Below are 15,062 nucleotides of genomic sequence, written 5' to 3' on the forward strand. Positions count from 1 at the left end.
AGGAGGTAAATCAACCACCTAATTATGTTGTGGAAGCTCTTCAAAACAATGAATATTCGGTGGGTTCAAAAACCAGAGCAGGTCTCATTCCAACAGAAGAACCAGCACAGTTCCATCTTGTGAAAGAAAAGTTATTGATATTTAATGATAAATTGGTGTTCTTAAGTTCTGCTCAACCAAATGTTGAATTAACTCCAAGATTAATGTTTCTTCTAACAAACTCCGGATTCAGCGGTTCAAAATATTTTGAGGAACCACTTGATATGGAAAGAGAGGAAGATAGGGTATATATTGATTTACTGAACGCACTTGATTATAGAGTTTCTGTTGCTGGTAAAAGTAAGAAGAATGAGAAGGAGAAACATATTATTGATGCTTTAAGTAAGCTTGGTTCGGGTGTTAGCTTTCTTCCAAATGACCCATCACAATTAGTTAATAGGCTATTATTGTTGTTAGGTAGTAAGAAGGCTGGAAACAACAATTGTTTTAATGAAACATCTGCCATTTTAGACCAGTTGATGAATATGAAAATAATTAATAAATGTCAATACAAAGATATTTTATTAGATATTAAATAAGATGAGAAGCACAAATCTTAGTTTTAATTTTACGAGTGATTACACAGCATCATTCCCTTACCCACTACAACTTGACCCCCTTACCTCATATGAGGCATCTTTATTGTCGATGGAAACTTATAATACCTTGTTTAATATCACAGAGAAAAACAACAAGTTTAGTTATAATCCAGGAAGTGGATATTAAACTATAACCGTTTCACCCGGAGCTTACGAGATTTCTCAAATATCTTCTGAAGTCTCTTGCCTTATGAAAGAAAAAGGTGATGAACCAAAAAATATTGTAATAGATATTCAAAAACACACTTCAAAATCAACTATTAAACTTAAAAATAATTATAAAGTTGATTTCACGATTGAAAAATCGTTTAGAGAGCTATTGGGTTTCTCTTCAAAAAAGATTGAAACTAACGGAACGTTTTACAGTGATAATGTCATTCAAATATCCTCCGGTATAAATTCAGTATTAATTCATTGTGATTTGATTGATGGTGCTTATAACGATGGAATAAGAACAAATACAATATTTTCATTCAGCGCATACTCAACCCCGATTGGTTATAAATTTAATATGGAACCAAAAAATCTTGTCTATTTACCTGTGTCAGGAAAAACCATATACAGAGTAAATTTTAGGATAACCGATCAAGATAATCGTATGATCTCCTTTAATGAAGAAATTATATCCATCAGAATTCACCTACGTGAAGTTTTTCAATAAATAAATAATGGTTATTGTGAGAAAACACGAGTTGGGAAAATATAAAATAATTACAGGGGATGGGATGTTCCTTTCACCATACTATACAAGGTATGTGGGTAGAGGATACTATAAACCAAAGAGACAATGGGGTGTGGGACATCAATTTAGAAATAAAGGAGATGGGATAATTGATACTCTAATGGGTATTGGTTCAACCATTCTTAAACATAAAGACCTAATTGGTTCAACTGCTTCTGCCATGGGCTCAGTTGCAGGAGCTATAAAGAGTGTAAAAGATGCTCAAAAGGAGTCTCATAAATTACAAGCAATCAAAGAAATTAAAAAAGGTAAAACTCAACTATCTTCACAAGAACGACAAAAAATCATGAAAATACTTGGGTCAGGGTTTCAACGATTTTAATGCTATATAAATACAAGTATGGAAGCGATTGATAGTATCTATGATTTGGATGATACAATTATCATTTCAAACTCCACGAAAAAGGAAGACTATTTTAAGGTAAATGCTATAACAGGAACAGACTGGAATTCAAATGGAACAAAAAGTTTTGAAATAAATAATCAACAAACTTACTTGAATCTCGCTGATAGTTTCTTGCTGTGTAAATTTAAATTCACTAAGGCTGCGAATAACACTAATGCTACACTCGTAGATGATTTCTTCTGGAAAATGTTTGATAGTGTTCGCCTGTATATTGGAACACAAGAGGTTGAAGCGGTTGATTATGTCTCTGCTACATCTGAAATGATGAAATTTACGCTATATTCGTTTAGTGATAGAATGGGTAAGGGAGCTGTTGAAGGTTTTATTCCTGATATGTCAACAGGAACAAATGCTGACCCTGGTTATAGTCAAAGGAAGTCAATGTATAATGATGAAACAAAAGTAGAGAATAGTTTTACCGTAGCGGTACCTCTGAAAGGTATATTTGGATTTTGTGATTATGATAAAGTTTTGTATGGTCTTAAAATTAGATTTCAACCAGAAAGGAATGATAATGTAAATAGGTTGCTTTTTGGGGCTGAAAATGCTTTTGGCGACAATAATAAATTTGTTATTAATGATTTGTGTTGGTATATCAGTGAATATACTCCTAATCTTAAAACGGAAGAGATGTTAAATAAAAGACTTAACTCAAAGACCCCGCTAAATGTATCATACCTTAAAAGAAGATGTCAACATCAACACGTTAAACTGGAACACACTACCTACACTTGGAATTTAGGTGTTCTTCAAGGAAAGCCACGATACCTCTGGCTCATTTTTTAAAAACCAGATGGAGAGGACGGTACTAATAAGAATAATGCGCTGTGTGATAATGCTAAGGTAAAACAACTTCGGGTTTCTCTTGATGGAACATTTTATCCACGAGATAGATTGGAAATTGATTGGGAAAAAAATGATTATGCGGAAGCCTACAAGTCTTACCAAAAGGTGTGTGAAAGTAATGGTAATAATAACCCTATTTTGGATATGGTTGCGTTTCAAAAACTTTATACAATCTACACAATTGACCTGAGTTCACAAAAAGAAACTATAAAGTCTAATAGAGTGGACACTTCTCTATACATTGAAAGAGGGGAGAGTGAAGAGGTTAATACATATTGTTTGCTTTTGGAAGAAACAGAATTACAAATACAGATAATGGTGTTATGATTAATATCACATAGGTTTTTTCTCATAAATAAATGGTAGGGGTATATGTTAATCAAATCAATCTTAAAAAATTAACATCTTGTATTCAAAATCAAAAGCCTTGTATTATTAATGTTAATACAATTCAAAGAAAAGGAGCTGTAAGAATTGATGTTTTACTCACACACACACACAAGTAAAAACACTAAATGATGCTGGATCACTTAAAATTAAAATGACAAAACCTATGTTAAAGAAATATTCAATACAAGAGGGAGGATTTCTCCCGTTTCTAATTCCTTTATTTGCTGGTTTAAGTGCGGCGGGAGCATTGACTGGTGGTATTTCAGCAGCGGTAAAAACTGCTAACGAAAGGAAGGCACAACTAAAAGCTCAAAAAGAATTGGAAAGACATAACAAGGAGTTGGAGAAACAAATTAGTGGAAGTGGTGTAATTGTAGATTTTGCTCAAAAACTTGAAAGTCTACCTGATAAAGCTAGATTGTTGGTTGGAGATATGCTTTCCTCTATCGCTCAAGCGGGTGTTAAACTAACTAAAAGGGGTAATGGATTGTATCTTTCTCATAAATAAATGAATAAATGGTTTAAACAATTTGGAAAGAATACAACGTCAAATATTGAACTAGCTAAGTATTGTAAAAAACTAAAAATGAATAACGTGGTAATCTGTATGAGAGATGAATTAATACATATAAATAAGAATACAAAGAATATTATTATGAATTTAGACACACAGAATGGTTCTCATTGGGTTTGTATTCATAATAGTCAGGATAAATATTATTTTGATAGTTATGGTATGCCACCACCTGTTGAAGTAATACAATTCTTACAGAATGGTGTTTATCAAACATTTCAAGTTCAAGAAATTAATTCTAAATGTTGTGGTCAATTATGTTTATATGTATTATTTCAACTCAACAATAATGAAAATTTTTATGATATCATTTTAAATCTAATATAAATGACTTATGTTGGAAAAGATGGTTCTATCTTTGGAGAATCCTCTCAGGATATTGATTTATCAAATTATTATACAAAGGCACAGGCTGAACGACAAAAATATAGTATAAGTAAAAATATTAATATGAAGAATACTTATAAATTAATCAATTATCCAAACCCTACAGATGCGAATGACTTAATTAGATTCAGTGATTTATCACAATATATATATTTTAAAGAAAACAGCACGTTTTGTTAAACAAGTAAAATTTACAACCACAACACCTGGTTATACTAACCATACACCTTTCCTAATTGAATTTAACTACCTGCTTACAATTGAATTTTATAAAGAAGGACATATAGTTCATATGCGAATTAATAAATGGGGGTATGATATGCCTGATTTAGGGTATAATTGGTATTTTTCAATAAACTTAGAAGACCTACATGATTTGAATCAGTCTCGTAAAGAAGAATATTATCCGCTTGGCGAGGATAAGGATTTATGTGGAAGTACAATTAGTAAACAACAAATACATGGTTTTAAGAAAAGAAAAATATATGATAGTATAGCGATGGTTAGCATGACAAAGAAGGAAGGTAATGAGATAAGGATAGAAAGCCGAGGAATACAAACCGATTTGGTAGTGGGAAGATGGGGTGGTATTACCTGTCATAATATTAATCTCACATATATTTCTGATACATAAATGACAGGAAGAAGCCTACAAGAGAATTATAATTTTTGTATTCAAGGATACCTACAAGAAAAGGGTGCTCGGTATTACATACCTTATGATTTGGAGCATATACATGGGAATTTTGTCATAAAAAACTGGCCTTATACTGATATTGTTAAACCCACAAATAGAGACTTGTTTAAAGTATTAAATAAAAATGAACTTCTCAAAGTTATGAAATATAAAACTCTTTTAGAAATCGTCAACAAATCTTATTGGTATCCTATTATGAGAAAAATAATTATTGATACAAGAATATCTCAAAATCCAGATGAGTATATGTATAATATTCTTTGGGGCTCAAGCTCAAGGGTAGCAAGGGATGAGGAAGGAGTTGAAGAAGAGAAGGAGGAAAGAGAGAAGGAGGAGAAGGAGAAGGAGGAGAGGGAGAAAAAGGAGAAGGAGGAGAGGGAGAAAAAGGGGAGGGAGGAAAGGGAGAAAAGAGAGAAGGAAGAGAGGGAGAAAAAGGAGAAGGAGGAGAGGGAGAAAAAGGAGAAGGAGAAGGAGGAAAGGGAGAAAAAGGAGAAGGAGGAAAGGGAGAAAAAGGAGAAGGAGGAAAGGGAGAAAAAGGAGAAGGAAGAGAGGGAGAAAAGGGAGAAAAAGGAGAAGGAAGAGAGGGAGAAAAGGGAGAAGGAGGAAAGGGAGCAAAGAGAGAGGGAGGAAAAATATAAAAAGATGGAAATCAGTGAGATTCGTAAAAGATTGAGTGTATTACAGCAAATAAATCAATCTCAACGCACCGAAGAGGAAAATAAAGAATTAACGACTCTTACTAAGATAATGATTTTAAAAATGGTTGAGATGAGTTCAGCGAGGAGATTTAAACGAGAAAGTGGGGATAAAGAAGAAGAAGAAGGAAAATATTACATGGTTGATGATGTTGGTGTTATTGACTTTAGTTAGTTTTTATTTGTAAATAAATGGAGGAGAGAGTGAAGGCATTCCTTAGGATTCTTTATGTTTTAAAAATAGAGATTGAAATGTATATGTTAAAAACCAAAAAGGTTTTGATACTCTGTCGGAATTTTTCTGATAAATAAATATGAGTTATTGTCTCAAATGTAAAAAGAAAACTAAATCAAAAAATATCTCTTATGTTAAAGCTAAAAATAATAGAGTTTATCAAAAAGGAATATGTCAAGTGTGTGGCTCTAAAAAGTGCCAATTTATCTCTCCTAAAAGTGGAGGAGACATACAAAAGTTTCTCTCAGGAAGTAAATTTACAACAACTGGAATTCCTGGGGAACTACATCTACCTGGATATTCGTTCTGTGGTCCTGGAACAAACCTAGATAAAAGATTAGATGAGGCTGACAATCCTAAACCTTGGTCTAAACCTATAAATAGGGTTGATGAAGTGTGTATGAAGCATGATATTGCTTATGGGAATACCACTACATTGGATGAAAAACATGAAGCAGACAGAGAAATGTTATATAATTTGTCTTTGATACAAAATCCTACATTGAGAGAGAAAGTTGATCGGTTTATTGTTTAAAAAATGATAAGTGTCAAATTGAAACTTGGTCTTGGTTATTCACCCTCAAAAAACTATTAGACTCCAATGGTGTCATCAAGACTGAGGAGCTTTTGGCTAATGAATTACACAAACCTATAATCACAAAGTTTAAAAGAAGGAAAGTTTATTCTAAATACACCGACCACATATGGTCCGCTGATTTAATTGAATTGAATAATGACAGGGGATACAGGTATGCCTTAACCGTTATTGATTTGAGGAGTAGATTTGCCTGGGTTGTTCCGTTGAAAAACAAGAGAGGTAATACTTTAATGTTAGCCTTTAAGCTAATATTTGATAGGGATAAAAGGAAACCAAAGAAGTTATGGACTGATGAGGGAACAGAGTTCTATAACAAAATATTTATGAAATTTCTTAAGGGGAGGGTATTAAATTATACAGCACCTTTAATGAAGGAAAGGCAGTTGTTATTGAGCATTTTAATCGTACTTTAAAAGAAAAATTATATAAAAAAATTCACACAACTCGGTTCTCAACAATGGGTGTATTTAATCCAGAATATTGTTGATAATTACAATAATACAGTTCATTCATCAACAAAATCAAAACCATCAGAAACATTTACAAAATTAAAATATGAAATGGAGATTAATTTGAAAAAACCCAAGTTCAAAGTTGGTGATATGGTAAGAATATACAAATGGAAAAGCCATTTTGAAAAAGGTTATACAAAGAGGTGGACTAATGAATTATTTAAAATTGTTGATATAATGGATACAGTCCCTTGGACTTACAAATTATATGATATGAATGGGGAAGAAATATTAGGGGCATTTTATTCACAAGAATTACAAAAAACAAAGCTGATCATTCATTAAACAACATTTATATTCACCCCACCCAGATTAGCTAATTTAATTAGTGGTAATAAAAAAAAAAAAAAAAAAAAAAATATTCATAAGCCACGCCCACACAGACCCCGCCCACACAGACCCCCGCCCACACAGACCACACCCATCATCCCCTACCCCCAGTGCGTCCCCCACCCTTGATCCCCCCTCATCCCACCCCCACCTTCCCCACACACACAAGGGGAGGGGAGGGGTGGGATGAGGGGAATCAAGGGTGGGGGATGCACCTCCCCCCTCCTTCTTCCTTTATTCTCGTTTTGTAATTAATTATTAAATAGTTGTATACAAAGCAATTATATATAAATAATATTGGAAGCATTAGATTCTTTATATTATTAAAACATTTTTCTTCTTCTTCCCAAAACAAATCATCAATATCTTCCCAACATAAGTTGAAGGTAGTTTCAATCATTTCATCAGTTGTCTCCAGACTTTCTTTCTCTTTCTGTTGAAAACAAGAGTGTAGAGAAAATATAATCATACACACATACATACATACACACGTACACATACACAAACACATACACACACTTACAAACACACTTACATACATACATACATACATACACACACACTTACATACACACATACACACATACACACTTACATACACACATACACACATACACACTTACATACACACTTACACACACACACACATACACACACGTACACAAACACACATACACACACATACCTCTAAAAGATCTAGCCTTCTGTCAATGCAGTCGAGGTGAAAATTAAGGATATCACAGGTTGGCAGGAAATAACCACTCCTTGGGAGATCAAAATCGTCCCACTCAAAATCGTGATCATCGATCTCAACAGGTGTTGTATTCTGTTTGAAAAAAGAAAGAAAAACATGCACCGCATTATTATCAATTAATTTGTTATTATCAAACGGGAACGGACATTTATTCATTGACAATCAGAGCGAGAATAATGAATTACCAGGGTTTGATGGTGGTTTTGTATGCCTTCATTCCAACCCGTATTCAGTTCGTTGTGAAACTCTTGAGATGGAGGGAGGAGTTGGATTCTGCCAGGATATTCGCATTGCTGTAAAGAGAAAGGGGTATTAAATCACAAGATGTACAATTAAACACATACAAATTTTAATTAATACAAATATAAATACAAATACAACATACAAATTTAATTTTAAATGAAACTTACCCTGGTGAGTTGGTATCATCTTCAACAGAGTAAAGGCTGGAGTAGTAAGACATGTCGATTCCCAATGATCAAAATTGAATTGAACACGGCTTTTTATAATGTAAAAGTTATTTCGGGATATGTCGACATTTCGAGGAAATTCAGGGTGTGTGTGAAAACAGGAAACGAAACAATGGGATTTCTTGAAAGTTGTCCAAGTTTTACCACAAGTCATTGCTCAAAAGTGAGGGATTAATAAAAAAAGGTTTGAGCATGGGAATATATAAAGTTAATGAAAGAATTAAATTATTTCCCACACATAAACAAATATTTGTAGGGTCGTTGTTTGAGTGGATCAAAGATGATTCACCAGATGATATTAAGAGTAAAAGGTTAAAAGGTCCATAAGGTCAGAAGAATCACAGGTTCACAAGGGTAGAAGGACCATTGTTTAAGTGGTCTAATGAATAAGGATAGCATGTCAAAAGGTTAGAAGGTTCGTAAAGAACAGGGTGAGAGAAATAGAGGTGTTTAGGGGCAATGAGGAGAGTTGAAAATTAACATATAAGTGAATGGGGATTTGGAGGTTCAATGAAGGATTGGTTCCAAGCTGTTAGTGTTCAGCCTGGTACATCAAGATGGGTTTACCATTCAGCCGTAGCTCAATTAAAATATCTTCATTATGTATTAGCCCAAGTAGATTAATTGGCTCATAAGGTCAATAAGCTCATGGTTCAAAAGGTCAAAAGGCTCATAGAGTCTTTTGGATTAATAGGGGTGTTTTCCAAAAGTGGGAAAAGACAGGGGGGTAAACGACATTAGATAGGGATTTCCCATGTTAAATGGAGGTGTCCCAAAAACAACATTTATCATCTACTAACGTGTCAGATGATGTCATCATTTCTTTTTCTCCACTAATTTATTCCTAGATTATGCTCAAGAAATTTCATCTTGATCGGATGAAGTTTTGTACTTGTCAAATTATGACGTCATAATGGAGGCACTTATGACATCATCATCAACATATCTTATTCCCTTGAGTACAAGGGGAGTACTTGACAATGAGCCATGTTTCATTTTATTCAATGGAGCGGTTTGGGAGATATAGAGGCGTAACGTTTTTCCAAGATGGCGTCAGTACCACGTGACACATGACGTCATAATTATGAATAATAAAAATTCTCCAGGCGGAGGCGCTTCTATGGTAAAAATTTCGTGTCAATCGGACCAACGGTTGCCAAGAAAATGAATTTTTAAAATGCAGACACGTACGGCACACGGCACACGTACGCAACTGAATGCTTAACCCCGCTTTTCGCTTCGCGAGCGCAGGGTAATTACAAAATTTTGCATGAAGTTGAGGGTCGGGTAACTCGCTATATCAGAGTGTGGTCGCAACGTGTGGGCACCATCTCATACACTATAAACAAATAAATGTGCCCAGGTGACCACATAAAAATATGAATGGCAACCATTATTGTTAACAGTTTTTGTTTCATGATCTGTCAGATACCTAGATGACTTATGGAGCTCAAACACCTTTAATAACATATATTTTACCATTCATATGTAATGACACAAGTGTCGAGGATATCTGTTATTCAAGATATTTTATTATTTTGCTTTACAAATAAAATTGGCGTTTGTGGATTTCAGGGTGTTAACGGACCTCAGACATACATCGCCACACAAGGACCCTTACCTCACACCATCTCCGACTTCTGGCAAATGATTTGGGATTACAACGTTCAGGTGATACAACAGAACTCTGGGATTAGGTGCAACGCTTTTGGTTAGGATAATGAGGGGGGGGGGGGGGGGGGAGCAGTCCATGGAATTTGTCGAGGGATTGGATGGTGAGTTATAATGAATTGTATAAAGCATTGTTGTAAAGCCACTCCGCATCTTCGTTCAATACGTGCTGGTACTTACCTACACATGTAAGAATTATTTGTTTTACCTTGTGTCATGAGTGCTTTATTGTTGCAGATGGTTATCATGGCCTGCAAGAGATTGAGCTTGGAAAGGTATAGCTTTTTCATTTATTCATCACCAACAGCTACCTTCCTTGGCATGTGGTGTTAATGCGTCATGTTGAAGACTTTGGCACTGTGCTTCATATTTGCATTTTTTAATCTTTGCAGAGGAAATGTGAAAAGTATTGGGCAGAAATGGAAGAGACGAAAACTTTTGGAAAGTTTATTATCACATGTGTAAGTATGCTATTCTCTCTTCTTTTCAATTCATGGCAAATCTCCCTTTAAGAGGATGTTACACAAATTGTGAATAATTTAAATTTTGCATTGAAGAACACGCTTTCACAAGAGGGATTCTCAAACCAACTATCATCAGCACAAGCAATGACAAATAAATCATTATTTCATTAAATCCCCCAAATCCAAATGAATCCCCTAAGCCCTCTCCCTCCCACAGATCTCCCGATGTTCCTGCTCTCCATATTGTTCTCCCGCTCCCTTTATCATATGTTTAATGTTTTATGTGTCATTTTGTTTTTTTGTGATAAATGTTAGCTCTTACATGAGCCTCGATCTTGTATACAAAAAACAAACAAACAAAAAAATGTATAATATCCATGATAATTGGAAATGGCACCTCTGTGGTGACTGAATGGATCATCGAATAATATTTTACCATAAGTAGTTATAAAAGTAACAAGCAGAGCTATATCTAAAGTACACCGCCCCTATGCCAAATAAATAAATAACATCCTCCAGCGCGCGGCATTGCCAGGGAGCCTTCGGCGCCTGGCGATGCCACCGTGCGGCACGTAGAGACGGTATTGGGAGGGAGAGGTGTGCAATAATTGATTGATTAATTGTGTAATTTGAAATAAATAAATAATAGCAAGATAATTAATTTCTTAATCAATTGGCTGATAGCATATCTAAATCACCAGTTTTTTTTTTTTTTTTTTTGTTTTTTTTTTTGTATACAAGATCGAGGCTCGTGAAAGAGCGAACATTAATCACACAAAAAGACAAACCGACACATAAAACATATAACATCGGGAGCGGTAGACAAGATGGGGAGAGAGGGGGAAGGACACAAACACAACATTTGAGAGCAGGGACCGAGAGACATGGAGACATCGAGAGATCTGAGAGAGGGTGAGGGCTTTGGGGGGGGGGGGGGGAGGGGTGTTTCATTTAAAGCTGTAACTTTTTGAAGAATAATTATATAATTAATTAATTTAAAAAAATGAAATAATTAATTGATTAATTGATTAATCAATAAATCAAAAATATACTTTATAGGCAAAGCACTTGGTCACTATTGTGTCCAAATATCAGCTTCCTCGCTCAAAAGGTGCCTGAGATATTGCCCAGATGAGAAAGAAAATAAATAAGAACTTAAATAATCGATAATAATTTAATTAATCAAAAGAAAAAATACGATTTTTGCCAAAGCACGTGGTCACTATTGTGCCCAAATTTCAACTTCCTAGCTCAAAGGATGGCTGAGATATTGCCTGGACAAACAAACAAGAAAGAAACCAGAGTGAAAACTGAGTACTCCCTTTCAGCGTGCGTCATGTAGCGCCTGGAGATGGAATAGGAAAGGAGCGGTGTACAAAAATGCCAGGAATAAACATTTAGGAAAACTGAACGAGGACTTTAGAGTAGTTTGAGATGTCAGGAAAACCAACTTACTCACAAATATTTTGAAGATCAGAACATTGTTCAGAAGATCAGAACATTTTGAAGATCGACGGTGGGAGGGATTTTCGAAGCTCCACACGGTCTCCACGTTTTTCGAAGTTAAGTCTGTTCACAATTGTATTTTGTCGAAACTGTATTTATCTTTCGGTGTGTGAAGTTATTGTGTGCAACTTTGGTTGTTTCTCGGTGTTTATCTTTCATAAATTGATCGTCTGTTTGCCGTGTCGTGTCTTGAGGCCTTGTACAGTGTGCACTGTACAACCTTGAGGCTTTGTTTTTCTCTCAGCGGTCCGTCTTTTGTGATCCAATAACTTTCGTTCTCTGTATTCCCAGGCTTTTCACCCATAGCCTACTTCCTTGTGTAAATCTCAACTCGGAAAAAAAAAAAAAAAAAAAAAAAAAAAACATTTCCTTCTCTGTTCTCATTCGTTTATTCATTCTTATTCGTTCGTTCGTTCTTCGACCACGTGTTTCTCCCCCATTTCCCCAGATAGTTTTCACTCATTAACCTTCAATGTTTACACTTTCCCCTCAAGTTATGTATTCCGTCATATTTTATAACACCTTTTTCTTCTTCTTCTTTAAAAGGCTGCTTTCGACTTGCTCACCAAATCAATTCATCCCCAAAAAAATATCCATCTCCTATAGTGCCTTTTTTCTACATTCCCTAAACTCTCCTGCACTCCATCCTCCATCCAGCGTCCTTAAACGTATTTTTAACTCGAAGGTCACAAGAAACTCATTTTGCAATAAATGTTCGTTTCCCATAAATCGTACACTTTCAAAAATCCAATCTCACCCCTCCCCTCCAAATCTTCCCCATAACCCCTCCCCACCAAATCTTCCCCATCACCCCTCCCCTCCAAATCTTCCCCATCACCCATCCCTTTCAAATCTCCCCCCTTGCCCCCTCCCTCCTAAACTACCCCCTCACCCCTCCCCGCCAAGACGCCCCCTCGCCCCTCCCCTCCTAGACTCCTGCCTCACCCCTCCCCTCCAAATCTCCCCCATATCCCATCCCTTTCAAATCCCTCCCCTTGTCCCTTCCCTCCCAAACTCCCCCCTCACCCCTCCCCTTCAAATCTCCCCACCCTCATTGCTTCTCAATTTCCCCCCTCTCACTCCCCCTCCTCAAAGCGTCCTCCCCGCTTCTTCCCCCTTCAAACTCTCACCTCCATCTCCCCCAACCTTCTGCCTCGCTCTTCCCCCTCCTCAAATAACACCTCATTGTGGCTCACCCAATCACCATCAAACCTTTTGTCCACCCCATCCTTCCCTTTCTCCGAGCTATTCTGAAATCTCTGACACACCTTCAACAGCTCTCCCTATCTCTTCCACCTCTTCCACATCTTACCCTACCCCTCCTCCCCCCTGTTCTGTATCTGATGCTCCCCCTTCCTCTTCATTAACGGTATGGACCTCAAACATCCGGGGCCTTCGTTCAAACTTAACTGATCTCTCCATACAGGTTGCTTCTGTCAAACCAGACGTGATCTGCTTAACAGAAACTTTCCTCCTTTATGATGTCTCTGATTCCATAGTATCTCTCCCGGGCTACTCCCTCCTCCGGTATGATAGACCTGAGCCTCGTCCTGGAGGCGGGGTTGCTATCTTTATCAAAAACTCTCTTCCTCACTCGCCCTGCACTGCACTCTCTCCACCTCACCCCCAGGAATACCTCTGGCTACGGCTTCCCCTTCGCTCCCACCTCTTGTTCATATGTGTGTTGTACCGTCCACCAAACAGTGATGACTGCATCTACATCTCGCTGTCTGATGATATGGACCAACTTCTATCTACTCATCCCAACTCTCTCTTCCTCATATGTGGTGATTTCAATTGTCACCATGCCAGTTGGCTGGGTGTGGGTACCTCTCTCACCAGCCATGGCTCTTCAGCAAAGGACTTCTGCGACTCACTGGGACTGACACAATCTGTCAATTTCCCGACCCGGATCTCAGTCAACGGAACATCTTCTCTTCTGGACTTGGTTATGACTAACTTCCCTGAAAATGTCTGCTGCTCTTCTTCTGCTCCGATCGGATCATCTGATCATGTCCTTGTTAAAGTGGACATCTCTCTGACCATCCTCAGGGAGCCTGCTCAGCGTCGACGAGTCTGGCATTTCACTCAGGCCAACTGGCACGGTCTTCAAGCAGCCATCAATCATCTGGACTGGTCTCCCATCTCTACCACCTCTGACATCAACTCATCCTGGGAATTCTTCCAAAGTAAATTGCTCTCTCTCATGCACAGATTTATCCCATCTCGTCTTCAGTTGTCATACCCTTCCTCCCGTCCATGGTACACGGAATCTTGTGGTGAGGCTGTTGCCCAGAAACAACTTGCCTTCGTCTCCTGGAAAGCAAATCCAACGGAAGGAAATCTCATTTCCTTTCACAAAGCCCGAAACAAGTGTGTGTCCACCCTCAGGAGAGCCAGGGAAACAATATCTCTCCGTTCTCAAGACCGAACTCTCTTATCTGTCTCCCTCTTCCAAATCCTGGTGGCGTCTGGTCAAATCCGTTTCTGGTGTTTGTTCCCCCTCCATCCCCTCCCTTACCTCAAACGGCTACACAGCTGACTCCGCACGTGAAAAAGCTGAATGCCTCAACTCTGTGTTTGCCTCTAAATCTTGTGTCCCAAACCCATCCCTCTCTGTACCCACCATACCCAGTCATACCCTGCTGCTCCTGGACTCCGTGTCCTTTCCTTCTGACAAGGTGGAAAAGTTTCTGTCAACCCTCGACTCTGATTCTGCAACTGGACCCGACGGCATCAGCCCACGGGTCCTAAAATCCTGCTCTGCTGCTTTATCTCACCCTCTCTCTGTTCTCTTCACCCTCTCTTTTGCTCAAGGTCAACTGCCATCTGCTTGGAAATCAGCCAACATCACCGCTTTGCACAAAAAAGGTGCAAAAACAGATCCTAGCAACTACAGACCAATCAGCCTTCTCCCAATTATCAGCAAAGTCATGGAATCCATCATTGCTTCGGATATGAAATCTTTCCTCTTCTCCAATGGCTTGATCTCTGATCATCAATTTGGTTTCAGACCAGGTCACTCTACTCTGGACATGCTGCTTCTGCTGTCTCAACAATGCATGGAGGTCCTCAATGCCAAACAGGAAATTAGAGCTGTCTCCCTCGACATATCACGTGCCTTCGACACGGTCTGGCACCCCGCTC

General features: G+C 37.5%; 1 protein-coding gene across 1 annotated transcript in view; it reads left to right on the forward strand.

Annotated features, from left to right (window-relative positions):
• Positions 1-9,843: 9,843 nt before the first annotated feature.
• LOC144891502 (tyrosine-protein phosphatase non-receptor type 22-like) overlaps positions 9,844-15,062 on the forward strand; it is a 28,665-nt gene continuing 23,446 nt past the window's right edge. Inside the window, exons 1-3 of the mRNA XM_078775123.1 lie at positions 9,844-9,945; positions 10,183-10,220; positions 10,338-10,406. Coding sequence (XP_078631249.1) covers positions 10,365-10,406 — 42 coding nt within the window. The 5' untranslated portion in view covers positions 9,844-9,945; positions 10,183-10,220; positions 10,338-10,364. The remainder of the gene's footprint in view (positions 9,946-10,182; positions 10,221-10,337; positions 10,407-15,062) is intronic.

This window comes from Myxine glutinosa, chromosome 4, assembly GCF_964187855.1.
Source record: "Myxine glutinosa chromosome 4, kmMyxGlut1.1, whole genome shotgun sequence".
In the NCBI taxonomy this organism is placed as follows: Eukaryota; Metazoa; Chordata; class Myxini; order Myxiniformes; family Myxinidae; genus Myxine; species Myxine glutinosa.